At 47.9% G+C, this 26,562-nt stretch overlaps 1 protein-coding gene across 1 annotated transcript; it reads left to right on the forward strand.

Moving 5' to 3' along the window:
- The first annotated feature begins 2,102 nt into the window (after window positions 1-2,102).
- LOC149340698 (uncharacterized) lies at window positions 2,103-26,045 on the forward strand. Its single transcript, XM_089551169.1, has 8 exons — window positions 2,103-2,122; window positions 4,443-5,410; window positions 7,282-7,825; window positions 9,330-9,596; window positions 10,036-10,320; window positions 14,411-14,771; window positions 18,620-18,795; window positions 22,179-26,045. Exons 1-8 carry the CDS (start codon window positions 2,103-2,105, stop codon window positions 24,502-24,504), a joined length of 4,947 nt encoding a protein of 1,648 aa, XP_089407295.1. The 3' UTR covers window positions 24,505-26,045.
- The last annotated feature ends 517 nt before the right edge of the window (window positions 26,046-26,562 follow it).

The following is a 26,562-nucleotide window of genomic DNA, read 5'->3' on the forward strand; positions in this document are numbered from 1 at the left end:
TGCGAGTGATTTACGGAAAGCTATCACGTAGCTCTGCGCGGGATAAAATAGGTCACAAATGCGCGAGAGGGGTGTGTGAATGAAATCCTCGGCTTTTTGAGGTCGTAACGCAGTCATGTCTGTTCGAAACACAGAAATATATAGGATGCATAATGCGACTACCTTGAAAACCCGTGTTTTTTGTTCAGCACTTTGCTCTGTACGCCTCCTCGTTCCATTTTCCGATGACCATGGTTGCCAGCCACTTTATCTGACGACGGGAACCGCACGGCATTCAAACTGTGCATGCGCTCATTTCCTGGAGAGTCAAAAGCAACCTTTACATTCAGGCATGTAGCCAAGATTTTTTTGTAGAGGGGGACGAGGGGCCCAAAGTGATTTTTTTGTACCCGAAAATTGGGGGGGGGGGGGGGGGGGGTGCTGAGAAGTGTATGCATAGAGCAACAATTCCAAATGAAGAAAAATGAAGAATGGGGGGGGGGGGAGTCAGTTTGGAAGAGAAGCCACCCCCCCTCTACCCCCCGCCCCCGAAATACGTGCCTATTCACATCATGTGCATTTATCAAATGTACACTGAAGTCTCCCGATGCATAGAAACTCTATTTATGGTTGGCGCTTGCAACTGCAAACACTGCCGGCATGTTCACTCATTCTGGCCTTCGCATCATGTACGAGCGTCCGAAAAGCGGACGCACAGCTGGATTTATTGAATGTTGTAGGGTAGCCTGCACATGTTCCATGAAAGGCAGGGGGAGCGAAGTGATATGTTTGTGTGCGTGTGTGTGCGTGTGTGCGCGCGCGCGCGCGCGCGAGTGTGTGTGTGTGTGTGAGAGAGAGAGAGAGATAGATTGTACGTGCACGTGTTTGTACCTTAAAGTACGAACACGTAGTAAAAATCAACCTCCTGGCTGCCAAAGCTCGCAGCCGGATGTGTACAGGCAAGCTAGGTACCTTTGTCAAGAAACGCTTCGTTTTTTTTTTTGTTTTCGTTTTTGCGGCGCTCCTGAACTTTAGACCTTTCCTCGTAGGTGCACACGCAGAGTCCTTCGCGTGAACAAGTTATCTTGGTCTCTGAGAGCTGTCGCCTTTCGCTGCCTTACGTGTGTGATTCGCTTCGTAATAAGAGGATGCATTAAGTAAATTGTGTTAATGCGTTTGAAAGCTCTTAAGTTTAGGAGAACCATTCTAGGACACGAAGTTGCTGATACTTCCAGTTCTCGTTCTGCACTTCTTTAAGTTCTCGGGACTTCGCATTGAATGTTTAACTTTTTATACGACATTAAAGGAATCCCTTGGCGAAAATCTGCTGTGCGCACGCACAGTAAGGACCAAAAACTTATGTGTCGGCGTCAAATCACTTCTATTAATTTGTTTGGAATGCTGGTATACATGTTAGTGTTGAATGTTCTTAGTACTGTAATCTTCGTGAATACGATAAAAGCCTGTCTCATCGGACACTATAGAATCCCATTCCAATTTAAGATAGAATTTCTTTTGTGAGAGTGACAACCACGCGACTGGGAGATAAAAAGTATTTTTCTTTTCTGTTCGTCCGAAAGCAGTCGAGCCGGGGGTAAAAATTGTGCCCTCGTATCTGACGAGCGATTCGGGTAGGCGGATGCTCTAGTTTCCGCCTGAGCTCGGTTCCGTTTCTTTTTTATTTTTCTTTATTGCCGGCGCGTCGCTGCGACACCTGTTCCTGAGCTGCATGTGCATCCATGTTTTGACGCGACTCTCAAATGTTTTTGCTTGCTGTGCGAACTGGCACTGAGACTTGTTGCAGGCGTGTACTTACGGCAGCTCTGACAAGCGCGAACCGTGTCTCTCAAAAACGCCACTAAAAGTTACGTCACTGTCATGTTCGGTGCGCGCAATTTTTGTCCGTATGCTTCATTGCAGTGCACGTTGAACAAAAAGCAAAAAAAAAAAACTAGCATACGTTTGTTTGTTTTTTTCAGAGTATCAAGGGTTATCTGTCGGGATGTCAGCTTATCTTCCTCACCATTGATATCGGATAGAAGGCGCAGACTTGGGGAAGCTCTGCTTGGAGGATTGCATGGAATGTTTATCAGCGTTATTAGGCGTTATCAGATTTATCAGGCATGCAGCCAAAAACTCAACGGTGAGCTCTGCATGTTCCTGTGTAACTTTGAGAACAAATAAAACTGCACAAAAAGGACGGGACAAGAGAGAAAAAGAACCACCTGTGTCACTCCATCCATGTTCGGTTACATCTGAGGCTACTAAGAAATTCGGCTTTTCCTTGGGTTTCAATTTACAAAAATTGATGCGGGGGCCTGCACTTGCTGAGAATTTCAGCACACGACCAGCAATGATGCACAGCAGCCTGCGGTTTCTTTCCATATTCTCATGTTGTATTTTTGTTCTCGGCGTTAGCTTAAGAGCCGCTATACTTGCCAAGGCCAATGCCGGATGTAGTATGAATCTTAGATCTATGCTTCTCTGCGACGAAAGTGGGGAAAGACCTCAAGTATTCAGTCTTGCGTGCATCAACAGATGGCGACTACGCATCTCACGAGATCGTTGAAGCAGTGGTCATAGCTGGCGACCACTAGTCTTGTGCGCGTTTGCAGCTCGTCATACTAATTTAATTTAGGAACGTGTGACTGCAGTTGTAGGTATTAGCGGATTGATACAAAGCGCTTCAACAAATACCGCCGTTATTGTTGTAGCTATCTCGCTTTACTTAGAGCTACATTTTGAAACTAACCTTTATCATTTCCACTTATCATGTTTTAATATTCGCGTTAACAAAATAGTACCTGCAATCAAGAGCAGAAGCGGACTCTGTAGTGTAGAGAAAAGCTGAATATTAAAAACATTCGGCGATTAAAAACATGACGAATCTAATTTTAAAGTTATCTTGGTGTGTACGACTCGTCTATAACACCGCTATTGAATTTTTAGGAACTACCGGTAATTTATAACATGGGTAGTGAGTAAAAATCACTGACTCGATATCTTACTGGAGGCAATATGTACTGCAGAAAGGACCGAAAACGAGAGGTACACACACGCAGCGCTGTACGCTTGTTTGCTTCTCGTATTCCATCGGGGGCTTGGTGCTCTGGATTTCCAACATCCTCTGCGGCCTAGACGACCACTCCTTTCTATATCGATTATTGCTATTGCCGGAAGCGTCAGGTCGCCCCAGGGAGGAGCTGGTTCCACGCCCCGGCGGGCATCTGCAGCCCGTCATCGCTCACGTCTTTACCTCACAATCGCCGTCACGAACCCCTTACATGGGGTGAACGACCTCAGTGCACAATTGCGTTTTGGTGACCGCCTCTAGATATGCGATACTTTCGACAGCGGTATCTTTCGACGCAGCTTTACACTCTAAACAGAAATGAGTAAGAAGAAGAGGACGCTGTCCTTAAGTGCGCTCCCTTTTAAGAAAGGGAGTATGCTAGAGGACAGCTTACTCCCTTTTGTACTCTTATATAGGCGTATCAGTGTTTAGAGTGTAGAAAAGTTGAGCAGAAACGGAGACGTGGTATACACGATGCGGAGCGAGAGGAGTGTACACAGGCGTTACGGAGCAGGAAAAAGACCTTTTGTCGCACGTGAAAAATCCAGAGACCACCGCCTTCATTTCGTGAGAGAGGGAGAAACAAAGTGATGAAATAATAAAAGCAAAACGCAGCGTACACAGCGTCACTGCACAATGCCTGACACACGTGTATCCGCGTGCGCACAGTTCGGCTTGTTCGAAGGAATGAATACACGCGACCACGTGACAGTTGTCTGTTTTGATAGACGCTGCATGCAGTGGGCTGTGGCGCTTCTTGCAGCATCTGGAAGCGTCGAAGTCATCTGTAACGAAAGAGCCTGCTGTTTTCGTGTCTTTGAGTTCAGCGCGGCCGGTGTGTTCTGATTGTCAAGATGCACAAGATAGGGCTTGCGCGTGATTTTAGGGGCCTTTGTTGGCAATAGAAAATTGATTTCTATTCATTTCTGCACGCGAATAGTGCAAGGAAAAAGAGAAGTTGTTCACAGTTTGGCGCAGGAATCTGATTTATTCGTACCGTTTCGTATTTGTGTAGCTTAGAAAGTTTTAAACTATGCGACACACTTAAGGGGGCGAAGAATAACGATGAACAAAGGCACTTATTTTGTGTTATTATCAAGAGAAAAGAAAAGTTGTTTATCTTTTAACAGGAGAGCCAATAAATCTGCATATTGTTAAAATACTGGCATATCGAAATTGTAGGGGTTCTCGTTTTAAGGAAGTTAATTAAACCCCGCTTAGTGATAACTATGTTACGCTCAAATTTAAATCCGAGCCAAGGAACAGTTTCACAAGGTAGCGTATTGCTAAATAAAGCTTATTTTATTATTTATTAATATGCAAGTAGCGCAATTTCACGAGGTGTCATTAAACAGTGATTTCATTTTCATCGCAGCATTTATTTATGCAGCCCGCCAGGCGCTTACCAGTTCGTGGCTTGTTCCAACTCATTAGAGGTGACGCCCACCTTGTGTCACCTGGTGAATCAACCGGTGTATTGCCGCTGTGACAATGAGCACATCCGTGACCGCACCATCGACGTATCCTGCTATGTTACGGGACCACTGACTCCCAGCCATGCTGTCTTCAAGTCTTTCCAGGACAACATTTCCATTGTCTTCTTAGCGTTCAACTCGTTCGACCTCACTCATAAGCTGGACTTTGTGCCTACCGAAGCACTCAAGCACGCCAGTAAAGTCGAGCGCTTGAAGTTTTCGGAGTCGAACTTGGCTGTATTGAAGATGAGTTCCTTCTACGGCCTTCCGACACTCTCGTGGCTGTCACTGACCTCGAACGGCATAGCCGCCCTCGAAGAAGAATCAGTCGCCAACTTGCCCCGCCTTAGGACACTGGAGCTCGGCCACAACCAACTGACAAAAGTTCCTGCAAAGGTCTTTCGAAAACTTCCCCTTTTGGCCCAGCTCTTCCTTGAAAGAAACCATATCAGGTGGATCGAGGATCTGGCCTTCGCCGAGTTGATCAGTCTGAAGGAACTGGATCTTAGCGACAACAACATCGTTAACCTCACCGACAAGACTTTCAAAGGGCTTTCGGAAGCGATACGAGTCGACCTGTTTCGAAACAACATCCAGAGGCTGGATGCGTGGGTGTTCGGTGGGATGCCTAAGCTTGCTGAACTGGACCTCAAGTACAACAGCATATCTGAAGTGGACCCTTTGGCGTTCGATGGCCTCCCAGAGCTACGAACTCTATACCTTTCCCACAACCGACTACGTGCCCTTCCCGCCCACATGTTCGTCGGAGCTCCTAATATAATGGGGCTGGACCTGTCGCACAACCAGCTCTTGACGATTACGTGGAGGACACTGCAAGACTTGAGGACGATCGATTCAGACTTCTTAGACCTGACTGTCATCGGTGAGTGGTGAAGCTGTCGCAACAGGATAATTTTGCATGAGCGGTACGTATATACGCCCACTCTAAAGCATGTGAGAACGGTGCTTGTGTATCTGATAATATTTGTTCAAAATTTACGGTGATATTTCATGACATACCCAACAATTCTGGACAACAGCATTTTTGAACAGGAACGAGTTTATGAACGCATTTTTTTTTTCATATATTGTAAGATTTCACTATAACAATCAATATATCTGCAGATCTCCCGTCCACAGGCTTGCACTTTTTGCTATTAACATTTTTGCGATCGTCAGAAGCATTACAATTGATTTTCTATGGCACTCTTAGCTGCTCCATGCGAGCGATGCAAAAACTTTAAAGAAGGATATTGCTATACATAGGAAAAATGGACCATTGCCTTTAATATATCCATAACAGTACCTTACAATTTCTCAATGTTCAAAGTTTTGGCCCAAGAATTTTGGACATGAATGGGTCTATTTTCGCATACCGCAGTGTGCCATTTTAACACGTGCTTTAACATGCGAATAAATTAGGGTTTTGTCACGGGCATGGAGCCCGATATTAATTTTATTCTCAACTGTACCCTTAGCGAGCGTGTGTTGTTTGTTCATTAAGTGCAAGTCAAAATAAGTGTAAGTGCTAATGGGGAAAATCTTGGTAGCCTCCCATTTGCTCATGGCGTTGTCCTCCAAATAAACCAGAGGGTGAACTGCGGCGCCCTGTTGTGGAGCTCAAGGCGCGGAGTGCAACGGTAAGAAAATTGGCTGATATGAAGAGAATTACACGGTGTCTGGCAAGCGAACAACACTTAACAGTGAGCAGTGAGGTATTTAATCCACGCCAGACTAAGCCAGGCAGTGATGGCAGGTCCGAGCTATGGTGAAAAAATTGTCCCAGGAAGCTAAAATTGGTTAAAGTGGATTTGGCATGCGATTTCAAGTTATCAGCAGCAGTTTACCGATATCCCTCGAAACTAAGGTACATGACAAATTATGCAGAAACTTGGGGGCTAACGAAAAGCTTGAAATTTGATTAAAGACAACGTGGCATGCCATGTAAAAAAGATAGGGTAGAGCTAAGAGATTGGAAAAGAGTGGCGCCTATCCCTCGTGCTCGTCATGTCCATGCCAGTATTGTGCAGTCCCTTGCTTAACGATGCACGACTGACTTGCCCAACAACGTGCACTCTTGAATAGTGCGGTGAATGAAATTTATCTTGGGATGACACATTTGATTCCAAGAGGAGAAAAACGTAACAGGCGCCGCTTGGAGCCAGGTGAAGAGATAAGATTTTTGGAGCCGGTTTGGTGGAATAGCGTGTTTGCGCCTAACTCAAGGGAGAACTTTTAATAGATGAGTCGGTGAAGTCTCGCACTGAACGACATTCATGTGATGGTAACGATTACGATCACGATGATCATGATGATCGCTATTGTTCGGGACGGTACCGCTGCAGTAACCTAGTGGTTTGAGCGTCTTCCTCGCATTGCAGGAGGCGCAGGGTTCGATTCCCCCTGCCACCGGATACTCACCGGATTTCCAATAGATTCAATTCTTCGCCATAGCCTGGTGCTCGGCTTCTAGCGGTGCAGTGCTTAAGAAAACTGGTTTTGAATCTTACCTACTGCAGGCCTCAAACACGTTAGCTATAGCGCTCTTTCTCCAAGCTGCCATTGGATAAATAAAATTAAGTCATCAGCATTTCCCACAACGTGTGGATGTCTGGTGAACAGGTATCAGACGGGACACACAAATATGTCCACATAGAAATTTTTGCTGAACGCAATGTTTTAGCGGTGCGGCAGTTCCTGGAATGTCATTGCTGTGTCGTCTGGAGCTATCAATGGAATATTTCCCCTTCGCAGGAAACAAGTTTGACTGCGACTGCCGGCTATCGTGGATCCTGCAGCTGGAGAAGGAGACGCGCAGCGAGAAATTCCGGCGTGAATTGCAGCACGTGAAATGCAGACTTGGACAGGTGTTGTCGCCAGGTGGCGGCAGTAACATCGGCGGCAGCACCAGGGTGGTCAGACTGAGCCTTAAGGATCTTGGCTGCTCCGAGGAGGATAAGGAGCTGCCTGAACTGTCTTCCTGGCGCCAAGGGAAAAGTTTCGAGCTCGAAAGCGCCCAGAAGGCGTTGGCCGGAGCATTTGAATCTCGTATTGAGACCAACAAAGCTGGCAGTGGCGACCTAAGAAGCAAATCAGCCAGTCACGAGCTGGCGTTCGCCGACGGGCCAGAGGTAGCCAGTCAGAAAGAACAAACGGAGCGGACACTTACTCAGCAGGGAGACACTCCCATTGAAACTGCGATTTCGCGTACCCGCGATAAGAACTGCGCAGCGGTGTCTCGACGCTCTCTGGTCGAAACGTTTCTGTTCCTGTTACTCTCTCTCTTTCTCACGACGAGGTGGCAACAGTAGTTGTTAGTGAAAGCAGCAGCTAGTGTCATGTGTTCTGTATCCTTTTGTACGCCTTATGTTCTCTGCCAATGATTCTTGCAGGGAGCGTCAAAAAGAGAAACCAAAAACCGGAAAGATACGGTCTCGTCCCCTGAATTTGTGCCTCGTACGTTTTTTGTGAAGTGCACAGCAGCGTTTTGTTATAGGCTAGTTCCGTAGGATTCATTCTAGGCTTCGTTGCAGTCTGCAGATCTAGAGGTGGCCAAACACTAAATATCGTAAGCAGCGAGCTATAGAAAGAAAAATAATAGATGTACCGTTAAGTGACCAGAATTAAACAGAGTGGGTGAGGGAAAAAAAGTGGGTTGATGGCATTCCAGTCGTAATCAAGAGGAGGAAATGGGTTTGGGCAGGGCATGTAATGCGAAGGTACGATAACCGCTGGTCCCTAAGGGTAACAGAGTGGATTCCAAGAGAAGGCAGGTGTGGCAGGGGGCGCCAGAAAGTTAGGTGGGCGGATGAGATTACGAAGCCTGCGGAGACACAGTGGGTGCAGCTGGCAAAGAACAGGGTTAATTGGAGAGACATGGGAGAGGCCTTTGCACTGGAGTGGGCGTAGTCAGGCTGGCGATGATGATGATGACTTTTTTCTTTAAATACCGCAGTTCAGTATGTTATCTCATATTTTTCTGTACGAGCCCAGCGCCGCAGAGATTCCTTGTATCTGGGGGTGCTATTTGACATGTTTGCTTCGGACTCACTGTTAAGGTAGAGGCCTATGGCGCCAGTAGCTAATTTCCCCCTACCGTCTGAAGTCGGGAGGGGTTAGGAATGGCGACAGCGGGTCGCGCGCTTCGGATGCCGTCCAAGGCTGCGGGAAAGACCGCGACCGCCTTGTCGGGGACCAAGGGGCCGACGACCCCTTGAAAGGATCCCTTGACAAACATAGAAGTGGGAGCTGGAGACAATAAGGTCGACGACTCCTTAAACCCCCGACTGTCTAGCTAAGCAGTGGCGCCTCCAGAGTCGGGCCCTGGCGTGCACTGGGCTCCGCCTACTTGTATGCGCAGTGCCACTGCAGCAGTATTGGTTGGAATTGGGCGAGAGCCGGTTTATTAAAGCTCCGCCCAATTATCGAGGGGATAAAAACCGCTGCAAACAAAGAGCGGGGGGAGCGCGCCGAGTCTCAGTCTCGGCCGCTTTTCTACAGCCCTTTTTTTTAACAGCCTTTTTTGACAGCCTTTCTTTAAACCGCCTTTTTCTTAAGTTCGTTGTGTTTTGGTCTCGTCTTCAATAAATTAGTTTTTTGCTTCAGTTTTGTCGCAAAGAGTTTGGAGTTGCTGCCCCAACCGGCAACGTGTCGCCGGACGAGCGTACGATCAGACCAACCGGCCATATTCGGACCTTGATTTTCTTTAACTGGTGCCGTGACCAGGATAGTCCGAGCGGCTTTCTGCGAGCGGTTGGAGGCACTACCTTCCGGAAGCCTGACGGGGCAATACCTTGGTGAAGAGTCCCGGGGACCAAGGTCCAAGTGAGCCGATACCCTTGCGAGGGGCCCGGAGCCAAGACTCCACGACAGCGCCAAGGAGCGAGCGAAGCGAGACCGACGAAGCGAAGCGCTGCGACTTCGGCGGCACCTGCGATTGCCGACTTCGTCTGCCGAGAGGACGTGACGGGCCTGCTGCGAGCCCTGGATGCCGGCCAGTCATCTGCGCCTATGGACGCAACCTGCCGCCGCTGCGCAGCAAGTGCCATGATCGACAACCCGACGACCGAGTGAGTTTCCCCAGTCTCACTTTACTTGCCTCGGAAGTGCTTGAGCCGCAAGGTTAGAGTAACAGGGCACAATGGCCACAGTTGGCTGGTGGAGTGGACATGGCTATGGGTATTGGGATGGCCATGAGCGAGCCCCAATTTCAGAGGCCGAGCGAGCCAGAGAAAAGGAAAGAAGCGACGCGTACATTCTTGACCTGAAGCGTCAGTTAGCGGTAGCCGAAGAGAAGCTACGGCAGGAGAAGAAAAGGATTTTGAAGGAGGAACGCTCACGGAGAGCGGCCAGTTCACTGACGGAGACGTCACAGTTGCCGTCCTACCGTATTGTATGGGACGCTGATCAAACGCTGATCAAGGTAGTGAGTAAAGCGGATAGCGGCAGCGGCATGCAGTCGGTTCCGTTAGAGAGCAGGCAAGAGCAATCACAGGTTCCTGAAAACAGTGAAGCTATCATTAGCGTCGAGGAGCCGCACGTTGCGGAGTCAACCATGATTGTTGACCCAGACCAGCAGTTTTTAATTCCCAAGGTGGAGGTGAGCTCCACGGATGTGACTGCGGAAAATTCGACCTGTGATAAGACCCTGCAGGTCGAGTGCTGCGAGGCAGCCGAGCGTGTCATTAGCGATGCTAATGACACTGATGAGAACAACGACATGGAATGCACGGCCGGCCAGGTTGCCCAGTACGACCTTTCGTTGCCCACCGAAGCATCAGTATGCCAGGCAGGGTTTGATGAAAGCGACGTGTGTGTTCAAACACCATGCGCGGCACTCACAGCGGTGTCGGAGAAGCCTGCGGAACAGCTTGGTAGGCGAGGCTATTCCGAGCTAGAAAACTCAGATTCGTGTAACGCCGCAATGAGTTTGGCGGTAGGTGAATGGAGTCTGAGCAGTGACGACGACGAAAAATTCGTCTTACTCCCTGAAGGAGACGAAAGTACACCGCCGCTGATAGGGTCGCACGGCAACCCATGCCGCGATCACCTTGCTGTTTTGCGCAACAAGTGGATCGCAAACTCAGATGTCGCTGATGGTGGACTGGTTGAGCTGGCCGTGCCACTTTTTAAGAGGCCCTTTGTGAACGAGAGCTTAGAGGCTTTCGCGGAGACCTGCGCCCCTTATGCACGCACGGGAGGCGGCTCCGCCGATGTAGACAATGCGCTACGCAACTGGAAAGGACGAATGCGACGACTGTGCACGCTGCGGCACGTACTGTTCACTTTCATGCGAACAGGTGACGTGTTCGATCCTGGTGGATATCGACAAACACCTAATCGCCACAGCCTTAACCCACTCTTGCCAGGTTGCGGTACGCGCAAAAATGCCTTGTGGCTTGAGCACACGATGAGGCAGTGGGTGAGAGTGGGGGAACGTGGTGGAATGTGACACTTCACAGTGAAGAGACTGAAAATTGGACATGATCATGCGGGTGTGCTGTTTTGTGTTCTGTGCACTGTTTTCTTTTGTGCTGACACATAATCCGTGTTTGAAGAAGAGCGCCGTGGTATGATGTTTGTCTTGCCCTCGTCGGGATTATGTTGTGATGTATATGCAACTTCATGGGAACTCTACAGTAATGTTGCAGTGCTGTTGCATGCACGATTTTATGTTTTTACCAGAGGGTTTCATTTGTGCAGGTCTACCTGCAATTGAAATGTGCAAGCTAAGGATTCGGCTTGTATCCCCATTCCTGGAGGTTTCTTCCTTGGCATTCTTTCTGCATTGTTAGCAGGACGCAGAAGCGCTCCTTTTTTTTATGTTGTTGGTGCAGCGTCCGGTTGACAGTCCGGTCCCTTGTGCTGTGGCGTTTTTTTTTTTTTTTTTGTTCACGGCCGGGTCTTTTGTGCCTGTGGGCGCTTTTGTATGTTGGGCGTACGGCGAGCGTCCACCCAACATTCTTGGTGGGGAGGTGTTAAGGTAGAGGCCTATGGCGCCAGTAGCTAATTTCCCCCTACCGTCTGAAGTCGGGAGGGGTTAGGAATGGCGACAGCGGGTCGCGCGCTTCGGATGCCGTCCAAGGCTGCGGGAAAGACCGCGACCGCCTTGTCGGGGACCAAGGGGCCGACGACCCCTTGAAAGGATCCCTTGACAAACATAGAAGTGGGAGCTGGAGACAATAAGGTCGACGACTCCTTAAACCCCCGACTGTCTAGCTAAGCAGTGGCGCCTCCAGAGTCGGGCCCTGGCGTGCACTGGGCTCCGCCTACTTGTATGCGCAGTGCCACTGCAGCAGTATTGGTTGGAATTGGGCGAGAGCCGGTTTATTAAAGCTCCGCCCAATTATCGAGGGGATAAAAACCGCTGCAAACAAAGAGCGGGGGGAGCGCGCCGAGTCTCAGTCTCGGCCGCTTTTCTACAGCCCTTTTTTTTAACAGCCTTTTTTGACAGCCTTTCTTTAAACCGCCTTTTTCTTAAGTTCGTTGTGTTTTGGTCTCGTCTTCAATAAATTAGTTTTTTGCTTCAGTTTTGTCGCAAAGAGTTTGGAGTTGCTGCCCCAACCGGCAACGTGTCGCCGGACGAGCGTACGATCAGACCAACCGGCCATATTCGGACCTTGATTTTCTTTAACTCTCACCTTAACAGAAAATTATCCGGATGTGTACGCAAGCGGACGCAGCCTAATCAGGTATTCGTCTCTGTGCTTGGAATTTTCGCAGTCAAAGCATAAAGGTAATCACAAAACCTGAAATTCGCATTACGAAAACACTGTCGCCAAGTGGTTTGGCTAGGTCTTGGAAGTCTGGTTCGCAAACGGTTGCCTCGAGATCTCACATCGGTGTTGTTGTCGGCACCGTCTCTGGTGCTTCTAGGAGCTGCTGACACTGTAAAGCACTTAGCAAGTCACAACTCCTAGCGGTACGCATCAGTCGCAAGCGAGTCCATTGTCTCTAGGTTCTTAAGTAAATTTCAGGCAGGGCGAGTGCATTACCAAGCATACAGAGACTTTGTACATTTGCGGAAGCCAGTCACGGGTACTATAGGGGATAAAAGTCTTGAGGATACCTGACCGGCTGCCGAAGCTGATATCTCTGTTTTTAGCCACTGGTCCTAGACCACACTTTTGGGAGTGAAAGTTGGACACCCGTGCATAACGCAGTGAAATGAGCTGGTCGTTGGCAGACTTGCAACTTATGCACTTAGAAAGCTTTTCGCGCGTCTTGGCGACTTTTGTTTATTACTCTACCCCCGAGCTGCGAACTGCGCTGTTATAATTATATGTGCGCACTGACAGAGCTTTAAAAAAATAGTATGGTTTTAGCATAGTTAAACTAAGTGGACGTACGAAAGTATGTATTTGGTCTGTTTGGCCAAACACATACAGTATTAGTATTACAGTATAGTTGAAGTATACAGTATTAGTTGAAGAAGACGCCGATGTACAATGCACAGCGCTAGAGTATGTTGCAGTTGAACACGTGGCGTGATCGGCGGCGTCAATAGCATAGTGCTTTCGTGCTGTGGGCAGCGAAGCTGATCTTTTCGCGCCGCCGCCGGTTCAAATCCCAGTCGCCGCAATATTTATTTTATTTATTTGGGGTCTGGACAAAGTTACCCTCAAGGTAAAGCTTCACACAAACTCGCTGAGCCGGCTCGACCTCGTGAAATAGTGCTTTCGCACTTAAAATACGCTTTTGGAAGGCAGTTTGCGGCAAAAGAAAAAAAGGCGGATGATGTGATAACGGGCACCAACTGAAGGGTATATTCCACAGTTTTGTATGCCGTGAAAGGGCATTATGGAATGAAGAAAAGGGCCGCGCTCGACAACACCAAGCGCAACGCGACAACGCGACTACATGATAGAAAAGGAAGTACGCCCTCATCGCACTTGATTGGAGGCAGGAGTCGCTGTTGTTGTCGCTCGCTTCCGCAAACAGGGTAGCTGATTCGGTTTGGAGCTTGCTGCGATCGCTTCGCCTGCGCGCTTCTTCTGGATGACTCAAGTTAGGACTTCTGCGTCGAGAAACTCTGGTGGACGAAATTCGCAAAGAGCGCCGTTGCAGGTAAGTTCCAGAGGACTCCTTAATGCTTCCTGTCGTGCGATGTAGTGGCAGCTTAGAAAGGACGTGGGTTAGCGGGTTCGGCTTCCCAGCGACGGCAGCTCCATGCCCAGTCTGTAGAGGGTAAACGTTGGTTATGATAAAGGACGGAGGAATTCCTTCAATGCAAACAGTTCTTTTCATAGAAACATTCGTCTACAAGAACTTCTCTCAAGCGTAGGAAAAAGAAGTAAATTATTAGATGGAATCAGGGAGAGAAAGTTAACTGAATCCCTCAGAGTCTGTGCTACACCCCAAAAATTAAGTATTAATGGTATAGTTGATAGTGAATCAATCACAGACGTGCCCTCGAGCGTACACTTCACATCTAGTGTTCTAGTCGTATCTTTTCAGAGTGCAAATACAAATTAAAATACCTTTATTTAAGCATTTAGGATGTTATGAATGCACCAAAAAAGCCTATGAATGTCTTGACAGAGGGGTGCACCCCTACGTACTGTGTAGGCGTAGTTTAGCATTTGCAGCAAAGTAAACATTGCTGCGAATTATACACAAATTATTCACACATAGATGGCACACATGCCGCTTGTATAAGCGTATGATAAACACCAAACGCATTCTTCTCACGAAACTCAGAAGCACACCCGACCCGAGGGCGCAGAGTTTCTCGGGGCTGGCTGGCATTGGCTTCCGCTGACGTTTCCTTTGCATGGGCAGTAAAAGTTCCCGAAACTCTTTTAGAAAGCGCAATAGCTCATTCGGCTTGCCCGCATTTAGGAGAGGGAACACGGCGCTAATCCCTATCCAATTGCAAACGCAGGATGCGACTCCTCGCTGGCATCTTGCTTAATGTTCTCTTGGTAATCTGGAGCGGGAGCACAGCCGAGCTGCCCTGCGGATCGGGATCGAAGTATCGAGACGAGGAGCTGCTTCTGCTATCAAAATGCAACACCTCTATTTTGGAAGACGGCAGAGTCAGAGCCTTGTGCAGAGTTCTCATCTCGGCGCCGCCGCAGCTCTGGTTCATACCGTCGGACCCCGAGGTGATGACCCTCGAAGAGGAGCTAGTGTCTGACGCCCCCATGCACAAAGACAGGGCCTTGCTGTCCCTGACACGGCTCACGGTGAAGAAATGGGATGACTTCCCGGCCGACTTGAAGGACCGTTACGACCAGTTCGTAGTATGTTCTCGTGGCTGGGCTGGCCCTGTTGCGATTTATTCTCTCATGGTTTTCATCAGGCAGTGTAAGGCTGACTTGACGTTTCAAAAACCAGTGCACATTGGGATTGCGAACTGCTCGAAGTCGCAGAGCAATGGAACGCGTGATTGTGAAGTCTACGGCATAAAGAGCCGTTTCATACATTACAATCCCTTTCCTAACCTTCCTGCAAACATTCCTGCAATAATTTCTGACTTCGTCTTATCTATAGCTCTCGTGAAAGACTGGAACCTTGCGCAGGTTGCTATCAAGGTCATGAATGTGACCTTCGCCGAAAGCGTAAAAAGTATTCCTTCTGCAGCGATCAGGATTATTGCCTTCGTTCGGGTAGCCCGCGTCGTCTACTATAGGTGCAACTTCAAGCAGATAAGGCGAAGTGACATTGCACACATGCGATATCTGAAGCAACTGGAGTTTTATTATGCCCCGCTTAGTACCGTGCACCCTGACGCATTCGCCCGCATACCAGATATACAAGGCATCTCTCTTGTGGGAACCAAGCTTGGATCTGTTCCTGTCGCAATTTTTCCGTTGCGAAGACTGCGCCGATTAAATATGGCGGCTACTGGAGTCCCTCCAAACGTTACATTTCAGTTTTTTCCAGAACCATGCCGGCAGAAGAGCTCAGTCACAGAATTTCTTTTGGCAGGAACACCGGTGCGCGAACTGCACGACCGAGCTCTTTGTGCATTTCCTAGCTTGAGGCTTCTAGAATTAAGTGCTTGCTCCATCGGAATAATCGAAGGCTCTCCATTCATATGCCTGGAGGACCTTCGTGAACTCCACTTGCATTCGAACCAGATAGCGTCGGTTAGCGAGGCAGCTTACAAAGGTTTGACACGTCTGGAGATGCTTGACCTCAAGGAAAACTGGCTTAGCTTCCTTCCCGGCCCAGCAGTTTTTGGAAACCTCCAATCCCTGAAGTCACTTCATCTATCTTTCAACAAGATTCGCACTCTGGAACCGCCTATCACGGCGACACCGGTCAGGTTCATAGACTTAACAAACAACCTCATCTCTAACTGGAATCCACCTTTGTTCTCTCTAATGGGCAGCTTAGGCACTCTTAACCTGTCATCGAACGCAATGTACACTATAGACGACGACATGTTGCACGACCTACAGAACATTGCAACTATTGATGTTTCGAACGGTTCCTGGGACTGCGACAGCTGCTTATTGAGGAACCTCCAACTTATTCTGAACTCTAGTGCTAGAGCGTCGGCTGATTTCACATTGTGTGCGGGACCTGAAAGGTATGCTGGTATGAAAGCAGAATCTGTAGAATGGAACGAGGTTAAATGCACGCCTCTAGACTTGTACGCACTGGTAGGGGTACCACTCATTCTCGCCGTTCTTGTGATTTCCGTAGTCAGCTACGGCTTGTACAGAAAAAGATGGTACTTGATGTACGCACTTCTATATTTGCGAGTCAAGATAACGACTTACAAACGACAGTCTCAAGGCAGTGGTCGTTTTCTGTGGGACGCATTTCTGTGCTACCACGTATCTGATGCCAGCTGGGTTAGGAACGTTCTCCTAGCTCGCCTGGAGTCCTCACAAATGCGCTTTCGAATCTGTGTTGCCGAACGGGACTTCATTCCAGGAATTCCGATCTCCGAGAATATCTGCCGCTGCATCTCCCAGAGCCGGGTGTCGCTCTTTGTCATCAGTGAGGGATTCTGTCGCAGTCGCTGGTGCATGTTCGAGTTGACTCTCGCTCAGCATAGCCTGTTCGAGTCGGAGCGGGATGAGCATATCGTTTTTATACAGAAGAACCGTATTGACGAGACAGAGATGGGTCCTTTGCTGTCCTTCCTCACAAAGTGGAGAACGTACATTGATGTACCGCCTCCTGGGAGTGACGAGCGACTTCAGGACTTCTTCTGGCTAAAACTGCAAGCGGCACTCCATGCTTAGGTTTTCTCTTAAAATCCTCGACAGACAACTTGTCCTTTCGCACCTGTACCGCTACTTGGCATCCTCTGTACGTCATGGTGAACTTAATCTTTTCGTGAACTTTATAGCATTTCATCTGGTGTGTGTGATTGTAAAGCCTACCTACAGTGCTAGGTGACTAGAAAAAGAAACTGAGCTGTCAATAAATGCTTGGTGCTAAATTACTTTCGAGTATGCGTAGCATATACCCCCATTCTTCATACTTCACAACATTTTCTGTTTATTTGGTTTAGACACCACTGTCTTACACTTCGATATATTTTAGCGCAAGCAACAACTGCACGTTGCAAGTCCCAGGAGTGCTCGGCGGCGGTTCTACCCCTCGAGGAGCGGACTCAAGCGCTTAACGGACGAGCCTCTTTTTATAGGCCTTGTGGCGGACGACAGAGATTCTCGTGGACACTGCCTTTGTTCACCAATCACCTCATCTTTCAAACCTTGCGCGCGCCCACATACAACTCTGCCACTGCTTGGGCTTCCGGTTACAATGGGGTGAATGTCACTTTGGCTTGGGGGGATGTGGTTGGGGTCACCTGGTCACCGGAAAAGGAGCATCCCAAACAAAAAAGGAGGAACGTATGCCCTTACATCCGTACGCTGGAGGCAACCTAGAAGACCAGAAAAGAAAAATACTAAGAGAGAAGACTCCGCGTACACCCTCCTCTGTCTCCAGTGGTTGACCAGAGGAACTATGTACGACTAGACCGCGTGTTCGTACACGTAAACGACGAATAGAAGAACTATGTGCCAAACCTTGAGGTACATAATATTTTTAGCGACACTGGCCGCTTACACATGTTGAATTAAGCGGGACATTAAAAAGCATAAACGCTGCAACGTTTGTGACAGCCGATCTTTGTCTGAAGCCTGCTTGATCTTGAAAACACAGCTTCGAATTGAAACCGATGTGAGAGCCGAAGTGCTAGAGCACCTAATTTGCGTTTCTTAAATCGTTCGCCATTTTTTTATTTGCCACTTGTAATCTTGCAATTACCGCGGTTGAGAAAAGGTCTACTCCCAGGGAGCTTGACTGACCTGCAAGCTCACTGAACTTAGCAACAAGAAACAGCAATGTAATAACCATTCCCAAAGTGCCGCAAGACACCATACAAAACGGGTGACTAAACACACAGGAGAAAAGAAGGATACCTGGTCCTGATGAGAAAAAAAAGAGACACGGACAAAAAAAGAGAGAAATAAATAACCTAGGAAATCATCACCAAAATAAAGGGATCAACACAATTCTCGAAATATTTGGTAAAGCGAGGTTTAGGTCAATGGAAGTGTTGCACACACCAGGAGCGTTTCAAGGAAGGGATTCTCAGCCGTCCTTGTATAGAGCACACACACCTTCCACATAACCTCATAGTGACAAAACAAGACAAGACCCTATGTGAATTATGCATAGATTACAACAGTACACCATGTTTTATTTTTATGCAGAAAACTCGAAACACTAAGGAAGAAGCATTTTGCAGTGTGTTACATTGAACACATGCCGTTCCATCTAACATCACTTAGGTGTAAATGGACTTGTTGACTTCTAATGTTTTTTTTTAGGTTTTTGAAAAAAAGCAAGGTTTAAACGAGATATAGGCTGTAAAAACAATAGTAAAAAATAAACAAACTTTTAAACACAACACAATTCCCGAAGCTTTAACCTTTCCGAACATTTTCATGCTGCAACATGATTAGATAGTATTGAACTTGCAGCCTTTGCCCTCGCGCGCCTCGTAGAGTTCCGCATTAGGTTAGTCGACTGCCACGGAACAGCAGCACACTGATGCAGCGTCGAAACATTGCGAGACGGAAACGGGAAGTGCATCTGGATCTTGCTTGATCGGATACAGGCGCGGCTTCTCCTGCGGTCGGTTTCCGCTCGCACGGGAGGCGATAACGACTATGCACAAAAGAAGAGCGCTCATCATTCCCGCCACATATTTCCCGACGAAGACTCAGCCTTGCTCTCGCGCGCCGAACACTGTGACCTTGTGACGGACGAACAGCGGTCTGTCCGACGTTTAAAGTAAGTACTTCGTCCTGCTTTTTGCGTTGAAACTTGCAGCGAATACACACTCTTGTATTAAAATTTGTGAAAGAAAAAAAAGTATACCGTTAAACTTTTTTTTTGTCGTCTATACCGGCTTTGCCTCTCCTCCTCTTCCCCCTATTTTTGTCTTCCATTGCTAGTGGCTATCGCGATGCTTCTTTATTAATCTGTACCTACTTCCTTCTAAAATGAACCGGTGCTGCAATGTGTTTTGTAAATGCGTAAATAGGAGGAATTACATTTTCCATCTTCACATTGAGCCGCTGTTGAACAAGTCAAAAATTCTATCGTGGTGGAGCAGCGCAAAGGACGGGGCACAAGAAACAAGGAAGGACGTACACAGGCGCTGACTATCAACTTCCTTCCTATCAACTTCCTATCAACCTCCTTCCTTGTTTCTTGTGTCCCGTCCTTTGCGCTGCTCCACCACGATGCAACAGCACCAACTAGCCCAGCAACTTGCTCTTCTGAAAAATTCTAGTTGTAGATTGATTCTGACTGAAGAAAAAAAAAAGCTGCTTAGATAACACATTCGCCTAGCTGTCCGTCCACAACTTTTATGATTTTCGAGCTTTGACATATAGTTGTAATATTGAACAACATTCTATAGTTTCTGGTTTAGGTTTTGGGTCGCGTTGTTCCGTGTTTGTATCCAACGGGCACTAAGACATGCCAGTTGCGGGGAAGGCTTTTCAAAGGCGCTATAAGGTAGTGTAATGATTTTGTCGCATAGCATACAATCGAGCCCACTTATAAGCAAAGCTACAGCCCGAAGTTCGTAGTAATTAAACTTCTCATAATAGAGCCAAAAATACGAGGTAAGGCGAAAGTGGCGTTTATTTCTATAAAAAGTTCGTTATGCACATCTGTAAACCACATCACGGTGCTTTCTGGGCTCTCCAATGCGGTCGTGTGCTCCTCGCCGAGACTTGCAACTAACCAGCTGTCTTAAGGAAGGGATGTAACTCATCGCGGTCGGGAAGTAGACGGCAACTGGTGGTAGTTGGGCCTCTCCTCCTCTGTGATCCTCGACTAAGTTTTGCAGCGCATCTGTGCGTAGAACAATACTTCTGATCTTTGTGCGCTGCCTGCACGCGGCAGCACCGCAAGAGGTTGAAAGCCGGCTGGGCAGGTGACGCACGTCACGTGGCCGACTGGGCAGGCGATGCACGCCACGAGGCCCGTTGGACAGCAAAGAATACCACGTGACTGGTATTCAACTTCTCGAACCCTTGCTATTGGTTGGTCACCGACCGTGTGCATTAGTTTCGCTTTCAACGTGGCCCCTCCGCCCACCACGTTTCTGCTTCCCACTTAGACACTTTGCCTAGCCAGCACGCGCATGCACTGATGGACCTTGAAGCCCGTCGGCGCTTGCTTGTCCGGCGGCTACCTTAAATTCCAATGCCGCATTTTTTTTTCACAAATATTTTCATCGAGGGGGTTGGTTGCACGGGTTTGGGAGACGTTCTCTGCGCTGGCGGAAGCTCGAATTTTTTCGAATGCGGGGGCGAATTTACAGCACCTCCTAGTTCGCTGTAACCGAGTTGCGCGGCCATAGCTGCTGGTTTTAGCTGAGGCGCATTGTAACTGCCCTAATGCATATTTTGACGATAGCACCACCCTCGTTCATAATAAGCGAGCATTCTTTATAACTGCGGTCGTTATAAGTGGGCTCGACTGTTCTTCTCAATACGTTTCAGCCCCGCTGAAAACAGCGCTCTCGACAAGCTGCAGTGAGACAATCAGATTCTGCTTTGCGTCTTTCTGTTGTGTTGGAGCGTACTGCTTGGAGTATGAGCACTGGCGAAACCCCGAAAGAGGTGTTCTTAGGCACTGCTAGGGAAATCAGTTCAGCGAAAATCTACGTAGTCGAAGACGGTCTATTAAAGGAAAATTTGCCTTATGTTCCGCTCAAACAGTATTCTCGCAGATTAAACCAGCTCGATTTCTAAAAATAAAGTTGCTTAGCTAAAATATAACTTGTGGGATGTGGCTTCAAACCTAAATTACTATATTTTAGGCTATCGCCTTGACAACCGCGGTAAACGAAAGGCTAAAGTTTGGCGCGTGAGAGCAATACAGACGACAGCTCAAAGTGTCACAAGCTTGGAAGTACGTATACGAGCCCCTCACTTCCCTAACCTAGCTGGCAAGCTTGAAAGAAATCATTACGCATCTTGCAGCAGTTTCTTCGCAACTCAATACGCAATGAAAGCTGCGAAGAAATACTATAAGCAGAGACAGCAGTAAATTTACAAACATTGGTCTTGTTGGCGATCGGCGCAAAGAACCAAAAACGGATATGGGCGCTGATGCAGTAAACTAAGAGTTCCGTAAACTTTTCAACGGCAGGCGAATGGTTTGAAAGCAGTGAGACGTAGTGAGAGGTGTGCAGAAAGGCTTTAAAGGACGGTTCCTTAACGTCGCCGCGCAAGCAACTTTTGCGCGCCATTCGCAAGTTTAGGCCAGACATCTTATAAGGTGGTCCTGTGCCCACGCCGTGTAGAAGCTGACATCGAGTCATAAGTCCAGAGTATCTTACACTTACCCGAGCTCGCGCTCTTTAGGCTTGCTGCGTTTCATTGAGTCTCTAATGAGACTTTTTCCTTTCAAAGTTTCGGTATGCGCTCCACCGCAATGTGAGCATTCTTTCGTGTTTCAGCTAACTGCAATCCTGTTAAGAACACCTTTCGCGTCCGCCTAGTGAATGCAATGTAATAGTAACTATAATGACAGCGACGCAGCTACATTCACCGACCGCACGAACAGGCAGTTCACTGTGCTGTAGGCTATGCAGCACAGCGCCACAGAAAAGGATCACAGAATCAAAGGAGCACAGAAATGGCAACGAGACAGGCGCTGACATCAAGCTGAACTTTATCAGAATGCTTTCGCTGCTGCATGCAAAGCATTTGACCCGAGCTTTAGATGGAAGCATTGCAGGGACTACATTATAAAGGAGATTCATAAAAAGAGCAAACGACTCCGTCTTTACAAATGCGCCTCGAGTAACTCAACTGTATTTGTGATAGCGAAAGAGCGGCACGACTGCGCAGCTGTCACCTTCACGTTCCTTAGGAGAACCCTCTGTTATTCCTCAAGTACATCGTTTTGCATATGTAAGCCTGGTGAGATCAAGCTCGCTCATATTCCCTTGCTTTTGTAGGAAACTTGCAAATTCGTAAAATATAAATACTTTATGCCAGCACCTAATATCTGGTTGACAATCGTTTAAATTATAGGACTTCATTAAGCAGCTTTAAACGAGGCTTGGTGTAGCCTATAAACTTGAGCAGCAATTTTGCACGAACTAGTTGTCTGCAGGGCATACCAACGCTTATGCTGTTTCTACGCAGGATGCTCCTCATCTTAGTTCCCTTGTTCACCAGCTTCATTGCTGGTGCCGTGGGAATTGGCGGTGCGCTTCCCTGCCGACCGGGTACGAACTACTCGACCCAACTGTTCCCTCTGAAGCATTGCCGTTCGAGGCTGCTTGAGGATGGCAGGGTGAAATCATCATGCAAGCTCCTCGTCGAAGCCCCGCCTGAAAACTGGTTCATCCCCTCGGACCCCGAAATCATGACGCTGGAGGAAGTGTTCGTCTCTGATACTCCTGTAACCAACGGGACTACTTTTAGGGAGGAGATGATTTGCATGGGACTCACGGAGGTGCATGTAGAGAAATGGGAGGACTTCCCGCTCAACTTGGAGAATCGCTACGACGTTTTCCCCGTCTTCTCTTCAGACAACCTCGGTCCCATTTCTATATATTCTCTGCTGGTTTTCATCGAACAGCTCAAGATGAACGTAACATTTGAGAGGCCGGTGGACATAGCTAGTGTTCATTGCTCGAGAAACAACAAAAGCCAGGTGGTGCCGTTCTGTGACGTTTACGGTTTTTCGGACCGCTTCATAGAATATAACCCTATACCTGGCAACGCAGGAAACGCTTCCGCCAACGCCCTCATTTTCGCCCTGCTCAGAGACTGGAACCTCAATGACATTTCGGTGAAGAAAATAAATGTGACTTTCATCGAAACAGTCAGAAGCGTACCTGGCTCCGCGCTGGGACTCATTGCATCCTTCCGGATTGGCCATATCGTGTTTTACAAGAGCAACATCAAGCAGATAAAGCAACGCGACATACCACACATGCGCTACCTAGAAGCTCTTGAATTCTACCACTGTCCGATCTCAAGTGTGCATCCCTATGCCTTTGATCTCATACCAGACATTAAGAACATATCGCTCGTGGGAACCAAGCTCTCATCGGTGCCCGAGGCCGTGTTCTCACAGAAGGGACTGCACCGGCTAAACATGGCAGCCACAAAGGTGCCCAGGAACAGAACGTTCCAGCTCTGTGCTGAACCATGCCCCCACCAAAGTTCTGCAGCAGAGCTTGTCTTGGCGGGCACACCCCTGCACCAGCTGAAGGACCGCGAGTTTTGTGCGTTTCCTTCTGTGCGATTTCTCGATATCAGTGACTGCTCCATCAAAGAAATGCACGGTTCCCCTTTCATATGCCTGCAGAACTTGCATGGACTGGACATGCGGTGGAACAAGGTGAAATGGATTACCGGAACATCGTTCAGTGGCTTGAAGCGACTGGAGATTCTCAGTATGAAGTTTAACTCCCTCACAACATTTCCAGGCACGGAAATTTTCGGAAGCCTCCCATCGCTCAGGCTGTTGTCAGTGTCGGCCAACAGAATCAAACACTTGGCACTTAACGCCACGGTGCCGGTACCCGTGACCTTCCTAGACCTATCGAAAAACGTCATATCCAACTGGACGTCACCAATGTTTGGTGCGATGAAGAGCTTGCATACTGTCATTCTGGCGTCAAACCAATTGTATACAATAAACAACGATATGTTGCGGGACCTAGCACATGTAAGCCACGTCGCTATCTGTTACAACCCATGGGACTGCGGTAGCTGTTTACTGAACAATCTCCACTCTCTCCTGAACAGCAGCGCGAAAAAGTACGAACGCTGCGTAGTATGCAAAGAACCCGAGAGCTACGCTGGCACCAAGGCAGTCGACGTCGAGTGGAACAGTGAGGCTTGTGGTCCGTTCGACTACTATGTATTTGTGGGAGTGCCGCTCCTAATGACTGCCCTCTTTGTTTCTGTCGTCAGCTACGTGGTGTACATCAAACGCTGGTACTTGATGTACGCGCTGTTGTACTTGCGAGTGAAGATCAAGAACTACAAGCGGCAGACCCAGACTGGCCGTTTCCTGTGGGACACTTTCGTTTGTTATCACTCTTCTGACTCCGGTTGGGTTAGAAACGTTCTCTTGGCTCGGGTGGAATCGCCGCCTATGAGTTTTCGCTTCTGCATTGCGGAGCGCGATTTCATTCCGGGAATACCGATCGCCGAAAACATTTGCCGTTGCATTTCACAGAGTCGCGTGTCTTTGTTCGTCCTTGGCGCACAGTTCTGCAAAAGTTCGTGGTGTATGTTCGAACTGAGGCTCGCTCAGCACCGCCTGTTCGAGGCGGATCGCGAAGAACATATCATATTCATAAAGAAAAGCCACATCGAGGACTCTGACATGAGCCCTATGCTTTCTTATCTCACTAGATCTAGGACATACATTGAAGTACCATCATCTGGAAGTGACGAACGCTTGCAAGATTTGTTCTGGTTGCAGTTGCAGATGGCACTTCAACAATAATACGATGTCCCACCCCCCCCCCTCGCCCCCCTTCCCCCGCAACTGCAAACTGTTGAACAGAACAGATAGGCTCGAAAGATGCGATAAATATGACAAGAGTTGTAGTTTTACGTGACGTATTTTTGTGCCGCCCTAAAAAAGGTTGCTGTTTTTTATGTCGATGCAGAAATTGGTGCTAAATCTTCCCTGTCAGAAGGAAAGTATGGTGCTCGGGCAGATACAGAAAAACCCTCCGATTCAGCGACTATTGTGTCAAGCGGTTGTGTTGGGCACACCCTTTGGGGCGCAATCTGCATCTAGCGAAAATGTTGCCGAGTTTTTTTTTACGATTCATAACGGACATTAATGAATGTTGGCTCTGAGGATTGCCGTACGTCGTAGGGTCATTTTCGCTTATCTGTTTACGGTGTAGCTATTGACCACGTAAGGGAGATTACGCTGTACGCAAGTGATCTCGTTGAACTTCTTACAGATACGTATAATACTCCCGTAGCAACACCAAGTCATAATTCATACAGTGCTGTATAATGCAGTGGTGCGTAACAGTGCATAGACATCACACAAGGGTCTTTCATGCCTTGTGCAGCAAACTCCCGTTGTGCAACAATTTTGCAATCGACTGTTATGTTTCACATGATTTTTTTTATGCCAAGTCTCACTTCCGGCCAGAGGTTGGCCCTTCAATGCGTTTTTGTTTTATTTGTTCTTCTTTCGTTGCTTTCTCGCACCTTCGCGTAACAAGAGTTTTTACTGCAGTTGGTGCTTACACTTACAGCGTGTTGTTGTTGCGACTGAGAGAAGGATGAAAAGGAAAGTGCACGGGCCTGCCGACTAGCTCGAGCCTAGCCACCATGGCTGCCACGTGCAGATAGAGGAGAGTTAAAAGATAAGAAGAGTGAAAGAGCGAAAGAGACGTGCGTCGCAAGAACCGCGTCCGCCGAAGCGAAGACGCTGGCTGAAACAACAGATACCCGAAGACCTCCCCCCGTCTTCACGGCGATGTGTTAGTGCATGTACTAGTGCAAGTGCAGAAATTTACTGTTAGTTGAGAACACAAGCGTGGAATATGCCCGCAAAATGAGAGCAGCGTGCGTCCTTTTTCCCAACGAGACGCTCGATTCTATAAAAACCATATCACTCATTTTATTTTCGGATACGGGCTGGAAATCACCTTTTCATTGTCATTCATGTCCTGCATCTCGGAAGGCATTTTCGCTATTTATAACCTACACTCGTGATTATCTGCTGGCTTTTTGTGCTCTATATGGATATCCACCACCTCTTGCTGCTTTATTTGTCGACTCCCACTGTACATAGTTCAGGTACCGTTACTGGTATGAGAATTTACAGAGAAAGCCAGAATCATTGCCATACCCAGTGATGTGATTCACAGCGTCTGTTGTCCCCTATCAAAGCGTTGTTTCATGCTAGCTTGAATGACCGGGAACATGCGTTTCCTTTGCAACGTTCATGTACAGAATTACATGATGTTTAACTTTATGTTCCTAATGTGCAATAAACATTTGTGCAGCGATCGCGTATGTGAATGAGTCGTGTGTTCCTTCGCGAGTGTACTGTGTAGAAAAATTGATTTTTGAGGAAAGAAAATGAACCCTTTTGCATCCTCTAACTTCGTCTGCACCATCGCACCTACCATAGATAAATTGTTGATGAATATCACATGGACAAACAATAAAAATATCCTCTTTGAAATAAAATTATGGAGGAGGTCATTTTGCCAACAGGTATATATTAGCGCCACACCACCGGTATTGTTTCTAACCTAGCGACAAAAGGCATGAACTAGGACGTGCACGCTGGAGCAGTCCCATCTGGGCAGGAGTGTACTTCAGTGGCCTTCTTAGCGTGCAGGGAAGCTGCGGATAAAAATCGGTTTCTGAGGAAAGGAAATGGCACAGTAATTGTCACACATTTCGGTGGACACCGAACTGCGCCACAAGGGAAGAGAGGAAGGGGGGAGTGAAAGAAGACAGAAGAAATGCCGCAGTGGAGGGCTTCGGAATAATTCTGACCACCTGGGGACCTTTAACGTGCACT

The sequence above is a fragment of the Amblyomma mixtum genome, chromosome 6, assembly GCF_055824585.1.
Source record: "Amblyomma mixtum isolate Tamu chromosome 6, ASM5582458v1, whole genome shotgun sequence".
Classification (NCBI taxonomy): Eukaryota; Metazoa; Arthropoda; class Arachnida; order Ixodida; family Ixodidae; genus Amblyomma; species Amblyomma mixtum.